Below are 21,115 nucleotides of genomic sequence, written 5' to 3' on the forward strand. Positions count from 1 at the left end.
ACAGAAAGTGATGCTACCGAACCAAAGGTAGGTGATTTTAATCTGCGTCCCTCAGGCCTGCTTTTAATTGTTTTTGTGTAGCCCTAGTTAATATATGCCAAGAAATTTGAAAGATATTAACTTGGCTAATGGACTTCACAAGATCCATATTTGTACCCATTCCCCAAAATGGTGATCCACCAGAATGTGGAAATTATCTAACAATATCATACACAAGTAAAATCTTGATGAAGATTATTAAAACATGGCTGAAATAGTAAATAAACAGGGAACTGCCAGAAATTCAACTGGATTCAGAAAAGGCTGTGGCAGATGAGCTATCACTGCTGATTTCTGGTAGGTCTTAAATGAAAACAAAGAATACTGGAAAGATGTTCATTTGTGTTTTATCAACTATGCAAAAGCATTTGTGAATCCTAACAAGTACTGTCTAACATTGAGAAGAACAGGAATCCAAGAACACTTAATTGTGTGCATGAGAAACCTATGTACAGTACAGACTAAGAAGTTGTATGAATAGAACAAGGGACATTGCATGGTCTGAAATCAGGAAACGTGTGCCTCAGGGTTGGATCCTTTCTCCATAACAATGTATTATCTGTGCTGAGTAAATCATTCAAGAAGCTGCAGAACAATGCGGTAGAAGGATTAAGAGGAAGAATCATCAACAACTCTTATGCAGGCAACACACAATCTTGCTTACAGAAAGTGAAGAAAATGTGAAGCATTCACTATAGAAGATTAAAGGCTACAGCTTTCAATATCGATTTCATCATTAACAAAACAAAAATTCTTACCACTGGGTCAAGAGGCAACATCACAATAGATGTAGAAAACCTTAAGTTGTCAAAGATTTCACTTTATTTGGTTTCACCACCAACACCCATGACAACAGCAGTCAAGAAATCAAAAGATGTGGCCTTGGGTACGAAGAGTCTCATGCTGCTGGATACCTGACAGTGACCGTGAAGTTCAACCCTTTTGTGATCTCGTACCACAGCAAGAACTGCAAATGCCACTTCATGGCCTCCTCACATGGACACAAGAACATCATGTCTTTCCTGCTCTCTAATATGAGCTCCATGGCCATCTGCAAGCATGGCAAGGTCAAGATGGTCTGAGGACACTACAAAGGTCAACAAAATGGCAAAGTAGTCCAGGTGTACAGAAAGAAGTATGTCACCTACACTGAGAAGGCTAATGGGACAACTGTGCATGTAGGCAATCACCCAAGCTGAAACTGGATAAAGACCAGGAAGCTGGAAAAAAGGCAAATATAAAGAAGAACTGATAAAGAAAATGCAAAAATGAATGTAACCTGTTGAGCAACCACAGTTTAGCTAGAGTTCTAGCCAAGTATGTGTTCTTGTGAACTTTCCAGAATTTCCTTCTTGTTCAGAAATGGCTCTGTAAACCTGCCTTTGAAATTTTGATTCATACTTTTAAAAATAAAAATTGGAAATGAGGGGAGCTCTGGTGGCCTAGTGGCAAGGAGCTGCAACTACAATCCTAGAGGCGAATGGTTCGAATCCACCAGATGCTCTGCCGGGGAAGGAGGGACAATCTCCTCCTGTACCAGTCAGATCTGATTTGATGGTACACGCACACAAAAATAACAAAAAATTTAAAAAAAAAAAATTTAAAAAAAAACTGGAAATCTTTCCCAGTTTTTAAAAAGATGAAAACAAAAGATGTGTTGCACTGGGGAAATGTGTTGTCCACTGACCTATGCAAAGGGAAAGCATATCAGTTTAAAGACTGAATTTATCCAGATCCAAGCCTTGGCATTTTCAATTGCTTCCTATGCACCAAACTTGGACAAAGGATAAGAATGACAAAAATAACTGATGCTTTTGAACTGTTGTTTTGGAGAAGGGTGCAGAATATTCCATTGAATAAGAAAAATAGCAAATAAATCTTTCCTTACCAGGTTGCTCCTTAGAGGTAAGGATGGGAAAAATTGTTTTACATACTTTGGGTATGTTCCCAGGAGTCCTGGGAGAAAAAAAGACATAATGCTGGGAAAGGCAAGGTCGGAGAAAGAAAGGAAGATCTTGAACAAAATGGACGGACACAGTGACTATCCAATGGGCATGAACATATTAGAAGGTGTGAACACGGAGCAGGATAGTCAAGGTTTAAACCTGTTTATATGGTCTCTATGAGTTGTAGTTGTCTTGATGGCAAATTGCATTTGATCAATCGGTAAATGGCAAGTTTTGCATTTATAACATGTTGTTATGTGCCATCGAGTCGCCTGTGACTCATTTAATGCCAGTAATTATTAAATGCTTACTCAAATGGGACAATCAAATGGTACATTATAGATAACAACTCCTATTATAGTTGTTAAAGATGTTCATTTAGGTAATGAAGTTCATTTAGGTTTAGGTCAAATTTTAGTGTGGATTTATTTACAAAGAGCCAGCATTTACTGGCCTAGTAGAAAGAAGCTGCAATCCCAAAGGCATGCAGTTTGAATTCACCAGCTGCTCTGTGGGAGAAGGATGGACAATCACCTCCTGTGAAGTTTACTGCCTCTGAAAACCAGGTGTAGGGTCAGCTATGGGTTGGTTCTGACTTGCTGGCACACAACAACAACAACAACAACAACAACAACAACAACAACAACAGTATTTATTAGTAGCAGCAGTATGAGTTGTACACAGGTTCAAAAACGACTGGAACAGCACATCAGCAGAGAATTGCCGGAAGTCCAGGCTGGGTTTTGAAGGAGTCGCTGTACTAGGGATATTGTAGCTAATGTTAGATGGCTCTTAGTTGAAAGCAGGGAATACCAGAGGAATGTCTATTATTTCAATTGTGTTTGACTGTGTCGATCATAACAAACTGTGGCTGACTCTGAGAAAAACTGGAATCCCAGAACACTTGATCGTGCTAATGTGAAACCTATACTTGGACCAGGAGGCAGTGGTCAGAACAGAGCAAGGAAACACTACACGGTTCAAAATTGGGAAGGGTATACACCAGGGATGTGTCCTATCTCCATTCCTTTTCACCTATATTGCAGACAGATTATCCGTGAGACTGGGTTCTATGAGAAGTGTGGCATCAATATTGGTGGAAGATTCAACAATCTGCATTATGCAGATGACACAACCATGCTTGCTGAAACTGAGGAGGATCTGAAGCGCTTGCTGCAGAGGGTCAAGGACTGCAGTCTTTAATATAGACTGAGAATCAATATCAAGAAGACAAAGATTCTCACAACTGGGCCAATTGGCAGCATCAGGATGGATGGTGAAGAGACTGAGATTGTTAACATCTATAGTTTGCTTGGCTCCACAGTCAACAGTCTTGGCACCAGCAGCCAGGAAATCAAAAGATGTATTGTGAGAGAAAGTCTGCTGTTAGGGACCTCTCCAAAGTACTGAAGAGCAATGGTGTCACTCTGGAGACTAAGGTGTGCCTGATACAGGCCATAGTCTTTGCCATTACTTGCTATGCATCAGAGAGCAGGACAATGACTAGGGAGGCTAGAAGGAGAACTGATGCCTTTGAGCTGTAGTGCTGGAGAAAAGTACTGAATGTACCATATACTGTTAAAACGAACAGGCTCATCCCAGAGAGGGTTAAACCAGGCTGCTCTTTGGAGGCAAGGGTTCTGAGGCTTTGTCTGACATATTCTGGACATGTTGCATGCTTGGGATGTGGAGGGACAGCACAGGAGGGGAAGACCCTCTATGAGGTGGAATGATTCATAACTGGGATACTCAGGATGAGTGTGTCGGAGACACTGAGAATGGCACGGGACAGAGCAGGTTTAAGGCTGTTGTACATAGGTTTGCTATGAGTTGTGACTCAATGGCACATGACAACAACAACAAGCACTATGAAATAAAAGGTCTAACACTGTTAGTGATAAAGAATTTTCACAAATAGAATCAAATCCTTAATCTTACATGAAAAAATATTAATGGTGTCAGAATAAACACCAGTAAAGCATTTGAATATAAAATGGCCCACATTTGAATTATAAGCAATAAATCTTAATATATTAGTATGTAAAAGAATCCTAGAATTGCAATGGATAATGGGCTGCTAGCTGAAAGGCAGGTGGTTTTAGTCCACAAGTCACACTGTGAAAGACAGGTAGTTTCCTCCCATAAAGATTTTCAGACTCAGAAACTCAGTGGAAGGTTGCCATGAGTCAGTTGAGCTGAGGGGATGCATGCTAAAAACCACAAATGTGGAAAAACCCTGTTGAACATCCAAGAGATGGATCACAAAAGTATTTCATTACCTTTTTAAGACTCATATCAGGAAATGTATTAAAATTAAAAGTCACTCTGGTGGTAAGGCATTGTGCTGGCAACTCAAAGGCAGAAATTCTAATCTATCAGTAGCTCTGAGGGATCAAGATGAACAATTTTCTTCCATGTGATTTACAGCCTCCGGAAACTAACTGGAAGACCAGCTATGAGTCAGTTCCCACACAAGAAGTTATTAGTTGCTAACAAGTCAATTCCAATTCATGGTGATATAGCCATATCAATAAAACCAATGCTGCCCAGGATCTTCTATCTCACAGTGATCCTTCACTGGACTTCTGAGGCTGTAAATCTTGACTGTGGAATACGGCCCATCTTTTCCCCGTAGAGCAGCTGGTGGATTAAAACTGCTTGCCTTTATGTTTGTAGTGCAACTCCTTAGCTACGTCACCAGAGTTGCTCTCATTAAAGTGGGAGTATTCAAAAGATCTCTAACAGATTTATCTTTAATGCCTCAAATAATCTTACCAATTTTATCTACTTCAAAAGTATCTTGAAAAATCCAAAGCTAAAAACTGTAAAAGATGAAAAGCTTATGGTATAGTTGTGTTCACATCCTGTATTCTTCTTCTCTTACATGATTATGCAACAATTCCAAACACGTATACAATATTGAGGTTTCAATAGCTTGTATTGTATGGCCTATTGTTAAAAGAAACATATGGTTAATTTCACAAACTGGAAAGAGGCAATTATCAGAAAAAAAGGTGACCACTGCTGAGGTAATACTGAACAACAAATCCTTCAAACTCTTCGTTCATGAGTCAGAACTGACTCATACTTGACCCTTCATTGGGTTTCTAAAGCTGTAAATCCCACAGGAGACTGCTCATATCTCTCTCCTTAAGTCACAGAAGGAAACTACCCACATTTCTCTCTAAGTGCCAATGGTGGATCTGAATCACCAGGGGGTATATTAGGTTTTCAGGTTAGTAATGCAACTCCCTATGAACTACACCAACTGAGTTTACTGGATTGTAAGAATGAGTAAAAAGTGAAAAAGTTGAAAGAGCAAAGTGAGGGCAGAAAAATGACATTAACACCCATCATCCCTAAATGCCCAAGCTGACTGGTGGCAGGGTAAATAGGTAAAGCACCTGACTCCAATCCATAAGCAGGCTAACAACAACAAAAAAATTTGGTGCTGCCTGGGAATTACTTCCCTTAATAACTCAACACAGAATTAACATACAGATTAAGTATCCAGAAAAAAAGAGGACTTAGTAGCCAGTTAGTGACTGGCTGAGAAGACAGCAAAGATCCATGAATTTGTATCATCAGGACACTGTGAAAAGTGATTGGTACCTTAAGCAATCCTATGGGAACTCTGGTGGTCTAGTGGGAAAAGAATGTAATATCAACCCAAAGGTACGCAGTTCAAATCCACCAGCTGCTCTGCTAGAGAGTGATAGGCAATCTCCCATGCCATTGAGTGGCCTCTGAAAACCTGCTGGAGGATTAGCTATTAGTTGGTTCTTACTCGACGGTACATACTAACAACAGCACCCTTCCTGATAGATAATTTTATTTAGAGTCTGAATAAAAGTGCTCTTTGAATGTTTAGGCATCCAAATAATCAACATCATCATCATCATCATCAAAAAACCAAAAGATTCTCACCACTGGTCCGACTGGCAACATCATGATAGATGCTGAAGACACTGAGATTGTTAACAGCTTTAGTTTGCTTGTCTTCACAATCAACACTCTTGATACTAGTAGCTAGGAAATGAAAAGATGAAGTGCAACAGGAAAATCTGCTGTCAGAGACCTCTCCAAAGTAATGAACAACGATATCAGTTTGGAGACAAAGGTGAACCTGACCCAGGCCATAGTCTTTTCAATTACTTGTTATGCATCAGAAAGCTGGACAATGACAAGGGATGACAGAAGTAGAATTGATACCTTTGAGCTGTGGTGCTGGAGAAGAGTACTACTAAATATATACACCATGGACTGCTAGGAGAACAAACAAGTTCGACCTAGAGAGGGCCAGACCAGGATGCTCCTTGGAGGCAAGGATTCTTGGGCTTTATCTCACATACTCTGGACATGTTACAAGGAGGAACCAGTCCTTGGAGAGGGATGTCATGCTTAGGAGGGTGGAGGGACAGTGCAAGAGAGGAAGACCCTTGATAAGACTGATTCAATATCTAGGGTAATGGGGGTAGGTGTGTCAGAAACAGTAAGATTGGCACAGGATAGAGCAGGGCTTATGGCTGAGTCATAGGCGACTTGACAGCACATAACAACAACAACAACAATGTAATTAAAACAAATACCTACAAAGGTGAAATTTTAACTTTACAGATTTCAAAATAGAAGCAGAATCAGAAATTTACTTTCTCAGTGGGATGCAGCTGAATGAGAATCTAAAAATCCTAAAAAACAACTTCTCCCACCTATCTCCAGAAATATATGTTTGCTATAAAACATTCAGCTTTCTTTTCCTTTCAATTTAAGGATTATTTATTGTTAAACTGAGTTTAGGAAAGGAAGACAGGGGAGCTGCTACAACCTTACTCCTAATGGATGACCCCTCACAGGGTCATCTAAAGGTCAGAGATCTGAGAATTTTAACTGCTAGAATGTAAACTCTGTGCTAACAGGTATTTAGTCTGTTGGGTTTTCCCCCCATTATTCTATATTCATTCTCTGAAACAGAACTATTACATAGATGTAGAAAAAGTATCTCCCCCCCCCCAAATTAACACAGTGAAGAATAAAAGAGAATAAAAGGAGCTGCCAAGAACTGCTCTGTAGCCCTATATAGTGTAAGTTATCTCAGCTCTATTCATTCTTGTCTGGTTTTTATAAAACAAAATCAAACCAGTTTACTGAGATGTAACCCATAGAATTTGCTTCTTTATGGTATAAAATTCATTAGTATTTACTGTATTCACAAAGTTGTGCATGAATTATCATTATCCAATTCTAGAATACTTTCATCACCACATTTCCAAAGAAATCTGTTACCCTCTTATGTTCTGAGGAATCTCAATCAACTCATACCTGACTCTCTACTTTTCAGAAGCAGTAATCACACCACAGATTGTCCATCTTTCCCCTGCCGAGCAGCTTATGGATTCAAACCACTTACTGTTTGGGCTGGCAGCACAACTCTTCATTACTAAGCCACCAGAGTGCTCCATTACCCACTAATAATGGTCCATACTGAAACTTAGCTATCTTAACTCTATGCAATCAGATATTGGGATTTTTCAAGTTTGAATCTTTTGTGTAAATGGCATTAGACAATGTATAATCTTTTGTAACTAGCTGCTATCTATCATTTAGCATGTTTCTAAGGTTCATCCATGTTATAACATGTATCACTAATTGCTTTTTACGACAAAAAAATTTCCCTGTACAGACGTACCTTTTATTTATTCATTCATTTATAAGTTGATAGACATTTGTGGTATTTCACTTTCAGACTATCACAAGTCATATAAAACTATAAACATTCATACATAGGTTTCCACCATTTAATAATGTATTCTGAAGTCTCATGTTAGGAGCAGAATTGCTGGGTTACATAGAATTCTGTTTCTAAGGAACTGTCCAAGTATATTGCAAAGTTCTTTCTATACCAGTTTATATTCCTAACAATAATGTAGGAAAGTTTCTACTTGTCTACATTTTTAGCAATTTGGGTTGGGGTTTTGTTGCTGGTTTTTTGTTTTGTTTTTTTTTGTTTGTTTGTTTGTTTTTTTGCTAGTGGTAAGGAACTGTGCTGCCAACTCAAAGGTACATGGTTCAAATCCATCAGCTACTTTGAAAGACAAGGTGGCAAACCTTCCCTGAAAAATACTGCCTTTGAAAACCTGCTGGAGGATCAGTTATGGGTCGGTTCTGACTTAATGGTACACAACCAATCGCAGGGAGAGTGAGTCCTAACAGCACAGGATGTAACACATATGATGCTACCCAAAAGATCGGTAGTTCTAACTGACAAGTCAATCCAATAGATCAAGATGGGCAATCTCTTTTCATAAGGATTTATATCCTCAGAAACTTGATGAAGGGTTACTTTGTGTGAGCATGCAGTGATATGTCACTTGGTTTTTAATGTTCATTTTCTTTAGTCCACCCTTACAAGCATCAATGCCCCTCTCCAAGGAAGAGCCCCTCCCAGTAACACACCCAGATGTTTGAGGTGAAGCTTTATCACACCAGCCAGATCCTCTCCAAGATATACTTGTCTGTTCTTCTGGCAGTCAATGGGATGTTCAGTGATCTTCTCCAACACCACAGCTCAGAGGCATCAATTCATCTGTCATCCTTATTCACTATCCAGCTTTCAGATCCATAGCAAGTGACTGGAAAGACCGTGGTCTTAGACACACCTTAGTCCTCAAACTGACATCGTTACTCCTCAATAATTTGGAGATGTCCTGAACTGCAGACATTTTTTTACTAGTTAAAGATAAGTTTTTCATAATTTTTAAATATTACCTTTACTGTTTTAAAGCCGAAGAAAAAGAATTGAGAGATTGGATGCTTTGTCACACAATGAACTTCTCTAAGTAGATTCAGCGATAAAATAAATCTTTATATCCACTAGTTGATGAATTTGCTATTCAATGAGCTTTCTCCTTTCTTCTTGCAATAGATTTCCCATTCTTGTGCCAAACTCCATTTAAGTATAACTATACTCTCATCCTCAAAACATAAACATACAACTAGATATTGTACAATTAAACTGACACTGAATAGGAAAAGGAAATATATTTTTTAATAGAAGAACATATATCCATCATCAAATTACGAACAGCTACATTACTCTAACATATTAAAGCAGAGATGTCAGGTAACCAAACTACGTTCTATTTTGTGAATGAATAAGGAGCCCTGGTGGTGCAGCAGAGGTAAGTGTCGGTCTGTTAATGGAAAGATCAGCTGCCTAATCCACCAGCCTCTCTGTAAGTAAGATTCTGTTCCTGTAAAGATTTATAACCTCGGAAGACCTAAAAGGCCAATTCTACTCTGGTCTACAGGATCATTATGAGTCAGAATCATCTTGACATAAATGGGTTTGGTTTTCAGTTTTATGAATGAACAGAAACAAGTTAAACAATCAAATAATTCTTGTATTACTAGCAAAAGTCCAGCATCTTAAATCGCTTTCTAATAAAAGTGAATGAGAGCTTGTTTCTGGTTAAATTTAAATCTTATGGGAAAAGCTTCAAAATACACACATAAAACAGTTACCAAACCACTTATAAGACAGAATTAGAGAAATGGAAGCAGAAACTAATACTCTCTGTGACAATTTGGTTGAAGCATGAGTGAGAGAAAGTCAGCTTTCTGGAGGCATATGTGAAAGGGGAAAGGAAAGCTTCCCCACGCCTTGTGATGCTTTCTGGATCTTAGTTCTACAGAAGGAACTGCAAACAAAATTTTATTCTGACAAGAGACAAAGATGTAATGCATGCAGTGGATAAAAATAAGTCTCCATTCACTCTGCATGTATCATATGTCAGGCACTTCAGGAGCCCTGGTGGCACTGTGGTTATGTGTTGTTAGGCTGCTAACCAAAGGTTGGTGGTTATCAGCTACTCCCCAAGGGATAGACAGGTAGCCATCTCTCATACAGACTCAAAAACCTGTTAGAGGATCACAAGTTACAACTGACTGGATGGCATTCGGTTGGGTTTGTTGGCTAACGTAATTACATGTTTTAGTATTTTCTACCTTTATAAGGTAAGAATTGCTGTCCCATTTTGATGGAGAGAGGACAGGTTAGGAAGAGTAAGTAAATTCCGTAACTATTAAGACAGTACCCAAACTCTATTTTAAGGGACTCTACAGTTCACGTTCTTTAATCCCTACTCTTGAATGTCTTTTAAGAACTAATGCTAATTTAAAAACAACAATCATTTTAAAGATAGGTAAAACAACTAAAAGTAGTTCTCAAATTATGGTTCATGGACCTCAACTGGGGCTCTTAGACTCTTTTTAAGGATATACAAAATCAAAACTACTTTCATCATCATCATCATCATAGTAATAATAATAATACATTCCATTAACACTTGCACTGATGGATATAATGGTGGGTAAAACTGCTGGAAGTTTTACTCAAACTCAAATTCATTATCATCAAGTTTTAACCAACTCAACCAGTTTTCAGAGGCTGAAAAATCGCATGAGATAAGACTGCCCAGCTTTCTCCTGCAGAGCTCTGGTGGGTTTGAAGTGGCAGAGTTGCAGTTTTTGGATTAGCAGTGCAACTCCATACAGACTACACCATCAGAACTCCTTGTGGGAACCTTAGCATGAATTAAAGAAATGACACCAAAATGTACTGTTATTTTATGGGTTAAAAAACAAGTCTGTTTCACTTAAGAATGTCCATGATGCAAGAGTAAAACATTACTTTTATTAAAACCAGCCTTTTCTAATAGTGCAATGAAACAGTAAGGGGGAAAAGAAACCCCATTATTAATACTGTGAATTTGACAGATTTCTAATACTTATTTTCTCAGTGATAAAAATACTTTGTTACAATATAGATAATAGAGACATTCAAAAGGCAAAGTAGATCAGTGGATGCAATTAAGGTCATAAAGACGTTTTCAAAATCATCATTACACTCAACCTTTTAAGATGCTATTTGTGGAGCTATCATATAATAATGAAGAATAATTTCCATACTTAGCTGAAAAAGTTATTATGACACTCATATTTCGATGCCTTTGAGCTGTGGTGTTGGAGAAGAGCACTAAACATCCCATGTTCATGGCCAAAAGCACAAATTGATATGTCTTGGAGAGGGTTCAGGCAGACTGCTCTTTGTAGGCAGGAATGATGAGGCTTTGCCTCGCATACTTTGGACAGGTTGTTGGCGGGTGCTATTTCTTCAAGAAGGACATGATGCTGGGAAGAGTGGAGGATCAGCAAAAGAGAGGAAGACACTCAACCAGGTGGACTGACACGGTGACTGCTGCAATGAAGTGGGAGGCTGGTGCAGGATAGAAAGGGTTCAGATCTTTGTTCATAGAGTTGCTATGAGTCATACTCAACTTGAAAGCGCCTAACACCACCACTTGTGGGAAGATAAACAATCTTCAAATACTTTAAACCAAAAGAGCATAATTATTAAAACAGATTTGAAAAACACAGAGGAATCCAGCTATTTTAAGCAAATTATTGTTTAGAAATGTGGGAGGTCAATATGAAGCACTGATAATAGTAACTACAACAATGGGCTCTAGTGTGATGAGAATGCACACAACAGGGCAAGATTCAGGCTCATGGAGTCATGAAGTCGTACTCAACTTGACAGCACTTAATAACAACATTATCAAAGAGAAGCTAAAAATTAATGAAAACATTTTTAAAGTCTTAATTTTAACTTTGAAAATAGTAAACAGAAATCCCAAAACAACAGCTCACCTATGGCCCTTAATTTTTATCAATGTAAAGAGATCTTGAGTTCTAAAAGTTGAAAAGTTCTGATCTATAAGCAAGTATGTATTGTCGTCTTCTTTTTTTTTTTTTAATTTAGGTTGTTTATGTCTTCTAAGTGTCAATGGAAGGATTGTTCTTATATGAACTACACGGGGAGGGGGAATCCGTGTGTGTGTGTGTGTGTGTGTGTGTGTGTGTGTGTGTGTATTGTATCATTACTTATTCCTGTATTTTCAAAACTTAAAACCCTAAGGAGTGCTGGTACTGAAGCGGTCTATGTGTGTATCAGGCTGCTAATTAAAAGGTCGTGGTTTGAATCCACCAAGCACTCTGAGCACTCTGAGAAAGATATGGTGGACTGCTTCAGTAAGATTTACAGCCTCAGAGACATAGTGGTGAGCTGCCAAGTGTCAGCATTAACTCAGGGGTTGGAGGGAGAATGGTGCTGAAACCCAAATAGAAAGCTTAGGAAATTAATTTTGTTCTCTACTATTTAAGGCCCATAACTGATACACAATTTCCAAAACCTTTCTAAGGAAAAAAGGGAAGTTACTAAAGGTTTGTTTATACTCCATTAACTGTGCTAAGGTACTTAAACAATTTGTAACTATATTTTTATCAGCTATTTCATATTGTCACATGACTCCTAGACTATTTCTGTGAAAAACAAGACAGTAGTTATTTTAAGTATAGCAAATATGCTCCAAGATTTGTGACGAGGGAGGTCAGTCTCTAAAACTTAACAGCTTAACAGTGTTTTTTGCTCCACAGTTTAGCAAGTCACTAAGGCTATGCTCAACAACAATACAGTTCATCAATTTAATAATATTTTGTAAACCAACTAGTTTTGCTAATGTGATTTTTAAAGTTCTAACTGACTGGATATTTTATATTTGTGAATAATCACAAGGTGTCAAATTATATAGCATTTTTATATTTTCATTTACAGTAAGTTTTTGAAAGTTATATTTTATGACATTCTTAACAATGCAGGTTTTTATGTCGTACCCTTCTATGAAAACATTCCTTTCTAGTAGAATTAACCTTTATTGTGTGACAGTTTTCACAGTGACCTAAGGTGATACGGTAGAATTGTTCCTCAAGGCTTGGTGGCACAGTCGGCAGGAAGTTATGTTACCCCTAAACCAGGCCCTCTTGTTAGTTCAAATCCACTAACATTTAATACAAGATGCACTGACATAGTGACTACAGCAATGGACTCAAGTGCCAGATGATGGGATGGGGATGGCACAGGATAGGACATGGCTCATCTCTGCTGTTTACAGAAATGCTAGGAGAGAAAAAGATAGGCAATTGTCACCCTTGTTATTTATAGCTCCAGAAAACCCACTAGAGGGTCAACTATGAGTCAGTTCAACTAGAAGCAATGACAGGTGTAAATCATCAAGTCTTTTTTTTACATCTGGGTCTGGTAGAGAGTATTTCAAGCTGATCTTTCAGTAAGTGTTGAGCTCTTAACAAAAACATCATCAAGGTTCTCTTAAAACATAAACCAGTATTGGAACAGATGAGGGAACGAACTGTTTAAAAGGAATATATAATTAGGCATTATGTGTAAGACAATGGTCCAGAATAAGAAGTACATTGTCAAAACAACTAAAGAGATAACAGCAGTAAGAACAGGAAAATTTAACAGAACAACAAACATCAAATGTTGGCAAGGTTATGGAGAAATTGGAACCCTTATTCACTGTTGGCGGGAGTGTAAAATAGTTCAACCACTATGGAAGGTTGTATGACGCTGTCTCAAAAAGTTGCAAAGAGAAATACCATTTGACCCAGCAATTCCACTACTAGGAATTACCCTAAAGAAACCATAACCGCCACCCGAGCAGATACATGCACAACCATGCATATTATGACTTTGTTCACAATAGCAAGAGCTGGAAACAACTCAACTGCCCAACAACAAAGGAATGAATAGAGAAGCTCTGGTATATTCACATATTCAATGGAATACTATGCAGTATTGAAAAACAAGGAACTTATGAAATATTATGCAAAATAAATGACCTGGAGGACATTATGCCGAGTGAAACAGCTCAGTCACAAAAGGACAAATATTGCATAGGGCCACTTGTAAAAAGGGACACTGGGGTTGAGGGAAGGCAGAGAAGGAGGAGAGTAATGATGTATACTGCATTGAAACAGATGAGGGAGAGAATGGTTTAAAAGAGATATATGATTGGGTATTACTGTCATGACAGGAGTTCAGAACGAAGGCTGCACTGTGGAGTGGACCTTGGGGGGAGGGAATGAATAACAAGGAAGGAGTTTTTCTTTTACTTTTCAAGGAGAAGAGTGAATTGGCGGGGAGGGGATGGGAAGGGAGAAAAGTGCAACAATGACTGGAAACGCTAAGTTACCAGTAAACTTTCATTAAAATTAAAGTTTGTTTTTTTTTAAAAAAAAGACTTACACTGCAAAGAGGTCTGGGGAAGAGGGAAGGATGGGAGGAAGGAAAAAAAAATTTGTAACAACAAATGAGTATTAAAGAAAAACCCAAAGTAAACTGGGAGAGGGGAAAGGAGGAAAATGTGCAACAATGAATGAATGAAAATTCAACTTTTCTTAAAATCACAAATTATTTTTTAAAAACCCACATGTAAAACAAATAAGCTTAATTTGTTTTATTCTGACACTTTTATTTGAAAATTGGTCACTACCCTCCATATTGGTTGGTCTGTATACTCATTCTATGGTTCTTATCCTCAATTCAATAATGGTGAAACTTGTTCCATATTGTCGGAAAAAAGAAAGTCTAGGGGAATATCATTTGGTAGTCCCGAAAATTATTTTTAAATGGATAGTCACATAGGACCTTTCTTAGATGATTCTGTCCAAGACAGGAATATAAACAATTATACCATGTCTCTGTATTAAAAACTTTTCACATTAATTATATGTTTATTTCAATTTTTACACACACACACACACACACACCTAGGGAACCAAATGAAAACAAGGTAAAGAAAGTGAGTTAAACAGAATTCCATTAAATCCTTCTTCACCTTCTAAACAGGAAAACTGAAGGTGATAAAATGCTCAGAGAATTGTCAGGCATCTCCACAACACTCATGAAGCTCATGTCAAGTACTTCTAGTTTTACAGATAAAAGAACCATGAGACTAAGTGATTCTTTCAAGGTCACACACAAAGTCAGTTAGAGATGAGATTAAACTGAACTCTTGGACTTTGTACTTTTCATAATTTCTAAGAAAATAAACAGTGGTATTTTAACCCAAAATGTTACTTCTCTATGCTATTCTCTTTATCTGTTACCCACTGAGATAACCAATAGCCACATGTGACTAATAAGCACTTGAAATGTGGCTTGTCTAAACTAAGATATACTATACACTGCAGTACGAAGAGAAAAAAAAATTGTACATATGTATTTACATTTATCACATGTTGAAATGGTATTGTGGGTATACTGGCTTAAGTAAACATACTAAAGTAGTTTCATTTGTTTCTTCTAATTTCTCTTTAATGTGACTACTAAATTTTAAATTAACGGGGGAAGAACAACTATTTACCCTCTAAAATTTGTTTTCTTATAATATAGCATATTTGAGGGGAACTGAGGTATAAAAGGGGGTTCTGATACATATGTAGATCATTAATAAAGTAGATCACTGTAATTCTCTCTTGAACAAGAGAAAATGTTTCTCTATGTCAGTACAGGTAAATGTGACTTTGGGTAAGCTAATTAAGAGAAAGTAAGATTCCCATTACAGTCATACATCATTTCCTTAGGCACAAGTAAAGAGAATACTATTCTTAATGTCCTTTAGTAATTAGGTGATCTCCTTAAGGCGCTATAAACATCTCAAAAATCTGCCTAATGTGTATTTACAGTTATTTTTAAAATTTACAACATAATTAACTCTATTACTACAGATTCACTGCTTATTTTTACAAAATTAATGAGGTACAAACAGGAAATTCCATTAAAAAAAAATTTAAGACTCATGGGATAGTTACTTTAGGAAATAGTTGGACAGTTTCTCGAAAGAATACAGTCATTGTTGTTGAGTCACTCACACTCATTGTGATCCTATGCAAAACAGATCTAACTTTGCCTGATCCTCACAACTAACCCATCTTTAAAGTAGTCACCATGTCAATACATCTTGCTGAGGCTCTTCCTCTAATAACCTCTTCCCACCCTCTAACTTTTCAAGCATGATGTTCTTTATCCAAGGACTGGCTCCTCTTCTGAGAAAAAGCTACTTATAACAGAGTGTCTCTACTCTTAGATATATGTTGTTGTTGTTGTTGTTGTTATGTGCGGTCAGTCGCCTGGGACTCATAGCGACCCTATGTACAACAGCCCTAAACTCGGCTCTGTCCTGTGCCAATCGCACTGTCTCTGACACTCCCATCCCAATTATCCCAGTCACTGAATCAATCCACCTCATAGAGGGCCTTCCTCTCCTGCGCTGTCCCTCCGCCCTCCCAAGCATGATGTCCCTCTCCAAGGACCGGTCTCTCCTCACAACATGTCCAAAGTAAGTTAGACGGAGCCTCAGAATCCTTGCCTCCAAGGAGCCACCCGGTTTAACCCTCTCCAGGACAAATCTGTTTGTTTTCCTAGCAGTCCATGGTACTATGTACAACTTAGATATATACCCCCAAGAAAATAAAAGTTTACACAAAACTTGTAAAATGCATGCTCATGGATGAGATGGCCAAAAAGCAGAAACAACCCTATAAAACAACATCTATGAACTGAGATGAATGGATAAATAAAACGTGATATATTCTTACAATGAAGTATTATTAGCAAAGAAAGGAATTAAGTAAAATGTCTACAACATCGTTGGACCTTGAAAATACTACTGTAAGTGAAAGAAGCCAGTCACAATCAATTACATACAGTATAGTTCCATTTATTGGAAATGTCTAAAATTGGCAAGTCTAAAAAGGCAAGAAGTGAGAACTGAGATTGAGAGATGAGGAAAATGGAAAGTGCTTAGGAAGATTCATTCTGGGGTGACGAAACATTTTCAAGTTTATCAGGAGGATGACTGCACAACTCTGTGAGTAAACTAAAAACCACTAAATAGTATCCTGCATATGGATGAAGGAATTTAAAAAAATGTTAAAAATGTAGAGGAAAAGGACACATGTAAGTCTATTTTTCAGATTTTTTAAACTTTTATTTGCTAATTTTTCAAAAAGTGCAATTATTGATTTTTCTGTCACTCAAAATGAACAAAATAATTTTTTTATCATACTATTGTACAGCACAGAAATGTTACCAAATACCACAAATTATAAAAATTGTAAGTTGGTTTATTTTATGATATACAAATTACATCTGGATGGAGATGTTAATTTTTAAAGAATATTTTGAAAACCCACAAAGGTCATCATAATGCCTGGATTGCCTTTAAATATTTTAATAAAACAGAACAAAGTAAAAGAAAGCTAGTCAATTCAAGTGTGGCAACAATTCTGATTCTTGTTGATTGTTATATCTGAGTGGCAGGTATCTGAGATGCGTTGTATTTCTTTGTTTTTTATTAGTTTGAAAATTTGCATAATGAAAAGTAGACATTAAAAAAACCCTTAATCACATCCCTAAGATTCTCCTTTCAAACTCTGAAACACATTAATAAAAACTTTTACAAGATTGAATGGCCACTAAAACAGCATCATCATTTATTACAGATTCTTGATATTGAGAGAAGAAACAAAGATTGAATGATTCTTGTTGAAATCCCCCAACATAGCTATTTAGTGAAGCAAGTGTTCAAAAATGTGTAGGACAACAAATCACTCCACCACTTTCTCTTAAGAAAAACTGATTCAGACGAGGAATTAAGTACAAACCAACAACCAATAACAAAAAGTACACATCTGTTAAGAGGAGACGTCTACAGAATCTTTTGTAGCCTGCTAACTAACATTGGGAACAACAAGATCTAGGACAACGAAGCCTTGGACCCCCACGCCCCTCCAGTAGGTGAAGAGAGGGATGCTAGAGACTAGAGGATGACAGGTTTGTAAAATTCTTTATACCTAATGCAGCCGGCGATCTCCTCTAGGGAGGCAGTAACGAGATTTGTAAGCTAGCGAAAAGACTGGGTCGGGGTATCCTTGGCTAAAGTGGACACATTGGGCACGTTCCGAATCCGCTCTATCCATACTCAGCCCGCTGGAAGGCACTTTCAGCATCACCAGAATTGCCCAGTTTTTTTGTTTTTAGGATGGGTGGTGTTTTTTTTCCCTTCTCGCCCAATGAAGGTTTTTGTTAAAAGAGGAGACTCCTGTAGTTTGATACTGGGGGGAGGGAAGGGGTAGAGCGAGTCGGAAGTCCAGAAACATTTTAAAGTGATCTTGCTTCGGGCCTCACTAAGAAGTTGAGAGCCCACTCGGCCGCCACCCCGCGGGGTTCTCCCCGCCCCACCCACGGCGTCAAACGTCGGTGCCAGTGGGAGCTGGCCGGGCAGGGGCCTGAGCCCGGGCAAGGGGCCGGGACAGGAGCACGGCCAGGCAGGGAGCTGCCCCAGGGCAGGGGGCGCCGCCCGGCCAGAGGGCTGGCACCCGGGCAGAGGGTCGGACGGAACCACGGCCCGGCAGGGGGCTGCACCAGGGCAGAGGACGAGGAGCGGGACCGCGGCTGGGCAGCGGCCGCAGCCGGGCAAGGCGCCCACCCGGATAGGACCCATCCCCAGGCAGGGGCCGCGGCCAGACAGGGGACCGCACCCGCACACTTCCCCGCCGTGCGTCCCAGCCCCTCGCACAGGCGCCGGGCAGACCGCGCAGGGTAGGCCTAGGCCGCGCCGCCCGTCCCGCGGCACCGCGCTTGCCGGCGGAGGCGGAGCAGGCCCGGCACAAACTTCCCGGCGCGTCTGCAGAAGCGTCACGGGCGGGACGGCCCCCAGCGCCATTCCCCTGCGGCCCGGCGGCTCCCGCCTCTACTCCCCTTACTCGGGAGTCCTGGCAGAGACCGGCCCGAGGCCCAAGACCCCTGCCACATGACGCCCCTGAGTTTACCTCCAAGTCTCGGCCTTTGTTCTTGAAATTCTTGAGCCGCTGGTTGTCCAGTTTCTCGTTGTCCGCCATGGCCGGGCCAGTGACTCTTTCCCCCCGCCCGGGCCCCGCGGGATCCGCCCAACCACCGCGCCGCACCGACACTCCCAGGAGCCGGGCCACCGCCTGAGCTAAGCCTGCCGCACTGCCGCTTCCTTCCTCCTCTCACCTGCCTCCGCCGCGGCCTTCGCTTCCTTTCCCCGCCCGCCCCCCTCCCCCCCGCCCTAACCCCAATACGACCGCAGCTCGGGGGAAGACAACTGCGGGGCCGGGCGGCGGCAACGGCGGCGGAATGTGCTGCCGGCTGAGAGAGGGTGGCAGCCTCGATCTGAGGGCCCCGGCACCACGGCCACGCCCATCACCGCAGACCCGCTCGCCAATTGGCCTACCAGGCTCTAGCGCTCTGGACCAATCAGAAAGGGCGATGGAGAGCGGGGGGCGGGGTGGTGGTGGTGGGCGGAAGAGTGAACTGAGAGGGGAAGCGGTAAGACACAGAGGCCTGGGCAGGGGGTGGGAGGGGCTGGGAGGGGCCCAGCGGGACCGAACAGGAAGGGACGTCGTGCCTCCGGAGCTGAGGGGAGCAAGCAAGAGGGAAGTGTAAACTTGGGGCCTGCAATAAAAGCGAGCTGGGTGTCGGATATGAAGAGATCATGTGCTCCAGTTGATAGGGCGTCCCCACATTTCCCAAGTCCTGGGTCGAAGACGTATTGTGTTTATTTTTTTCCCCCTGTTGATAAGGCAGGTGTCTCAGGCCTTCTGTGCGCTGTTAACTTTGCTGAAGTGGAGCTGCGCCACAGTCTCACCCCGGCTCCTTAATACCTAGTACTACTCCGCTGGAGGGAGTCCCCGCCGTCAGTCGGCCAGGTCTCCCGGTCCTTAACGCACCGGAAAGTGAATGAGTGGAAAGGAGAGAGACCCACTGCACAAATCTGTTTCATCTCTGAGCAAGTGCTCACAGCGGGTAGGAACTTGGGATAGCGAGTAGTTAGGATAGCATTTCATAGGGATTTACAAAAGTTAAAGAAGCTCCTTGGCCACAAAAGTACTGTACAAACTTAAGGAGAGCGAGAACCTCAACTATATTGAGAAAAAAAAATAGTTACAGATCTTTACAAGGGACACCATTACCAGGGGTAGAATTAATGTTAGATGGAAAGGAACATATTCAAATATTTTCGAAAAGAGGAAGGAATGGTTTTAAATACCAACAAATACCATCAAATGTACAAGGATATATAAAGTAGTTGAGAGAAACTCAAATCATAAGAAAAAAAGTCTTGGGATTGTTGTTAGGTGCCATTGAATTGAATATGACTTGTAGTGATCCTATGTTATGTGCCATAGCGACCCGATGTACAACAACTCTGAACCCTGCTCTATCTTGAGCCAACCTCATAGTTTCTGACACACCCAATTACCCCAGTCACCGAGTCAATCTATCTCATCTCATACAAGATCTTCCTCTTTTGTGCTGTCCCTCGACCCTTCCAAGCATAATGTTCCTCTTCGAGGACTGACAGGTCCCTTCTTAGAACATGGCCTAAAGTATGAGAGACAGAGCTTCAAGATCCTTGCCTCCAAGGAGCATCAGAGCTTCACTCTCTCCAGGATGAGCTTGTTTGTACTCCTAGCAGTCCATGGTATATTCAATACTGTTATCCAGCATCACAACTCAAATTCTTCAATTCTTCTTCTGTCATCCTTAGCCACTGTCCAGCTTTGTGACGCATAACAAATAATTGTAAAGACCATAGCCTGGATCAGGAGCATCTTAGTCTCTAGACTGACGTCATTGCTCTTCAGTACTGTGGAGAGTTCCCTGGTGGCAGATTTTCCCAATGCATTTTATCTTGATTTACAAGAGAGTTGGTTGTGAAGTAAAACAGACTGAAGCTGTTAACAATCTCAGTCTCTTCACTGTCTATCATGATGCTGCCAGTTGGCCCAGTGGTGAGAATCTTTGTTTTCTTATTGAGCTTCCATCCATATTGAAGGTTTCAGTCCTTGACCTTCTGCAGCAAATGCCTCAGTTCCTCAGTTTTGGCAAGGAAGGCTGTGTCATCTGCATAACCCAGGTTGTTTGATGAATATTCCTCCAGTCCTGATTGCACATTCCTCCTCATAGAGCCCAGCCTCCTGGATGGTCTGTTCTGCATATAGATTGAAAAGGTATGGAGATAGGATGCACCCTTGGCGTACACCTTTCCTGATTTTGAATCATGCAATGGCTCCTTGCTTTGTTCTGACGACTGCTTCCTGGTCCAAGTATGGATTTTGCACAATCAAATGTTTTGGGATTCCCATTCTTCTCAGAGTCAGCCACAGTTTGTTGTAATCTACAC

General features: G+C 40.3%; 1 protein-coding gene across 1 annotated transcript in view; it reads right to left on the reverse strand.

Moving 5' to 3' along the window:
- KPNA4 (karyopherin alpha 4 (importin alpha 3)) overlaps window positions 1-19,115 on the reverse strand; it is a 106,701-nt gene extending 87,586 nt beyond the window's left edge. Inside the window, exon 1 of the mRNA XM_006901338.1 lies at window positions 18,738-19,115. Within this exon, the coding sequence (XP_006901400.1) occupies window positions 18,738-18,806 (69 nt within the window). The 5' untranslated portion in view covers window positions 18,807-19,115. The remainder of the gene's footprint in view (window positions 1-18,737) is intronic.
- Window positions 19,116-21,115: the final 2,000 nt, after the last annotated feature.

The sequence above is a fragment of the Elephantulus edwardii genome, unplaced genomic scaffold (assembly GCF_000299155.1).
Source record: "Elephantulus edwardii isolate Elephantulus edwardi_28Jun2011 unplaced genomic scaffold, EleEdw1.0 scaffold00320, whole genome shotgun sequence".
Classification (NCBI taxonomy): domain Eukaryota; kingdom Metazoa; phylum Chordata; class Mammalia; order Macroscelidea; family Macroscelididae; genus Elephantulus; species Elephantulus edwardii.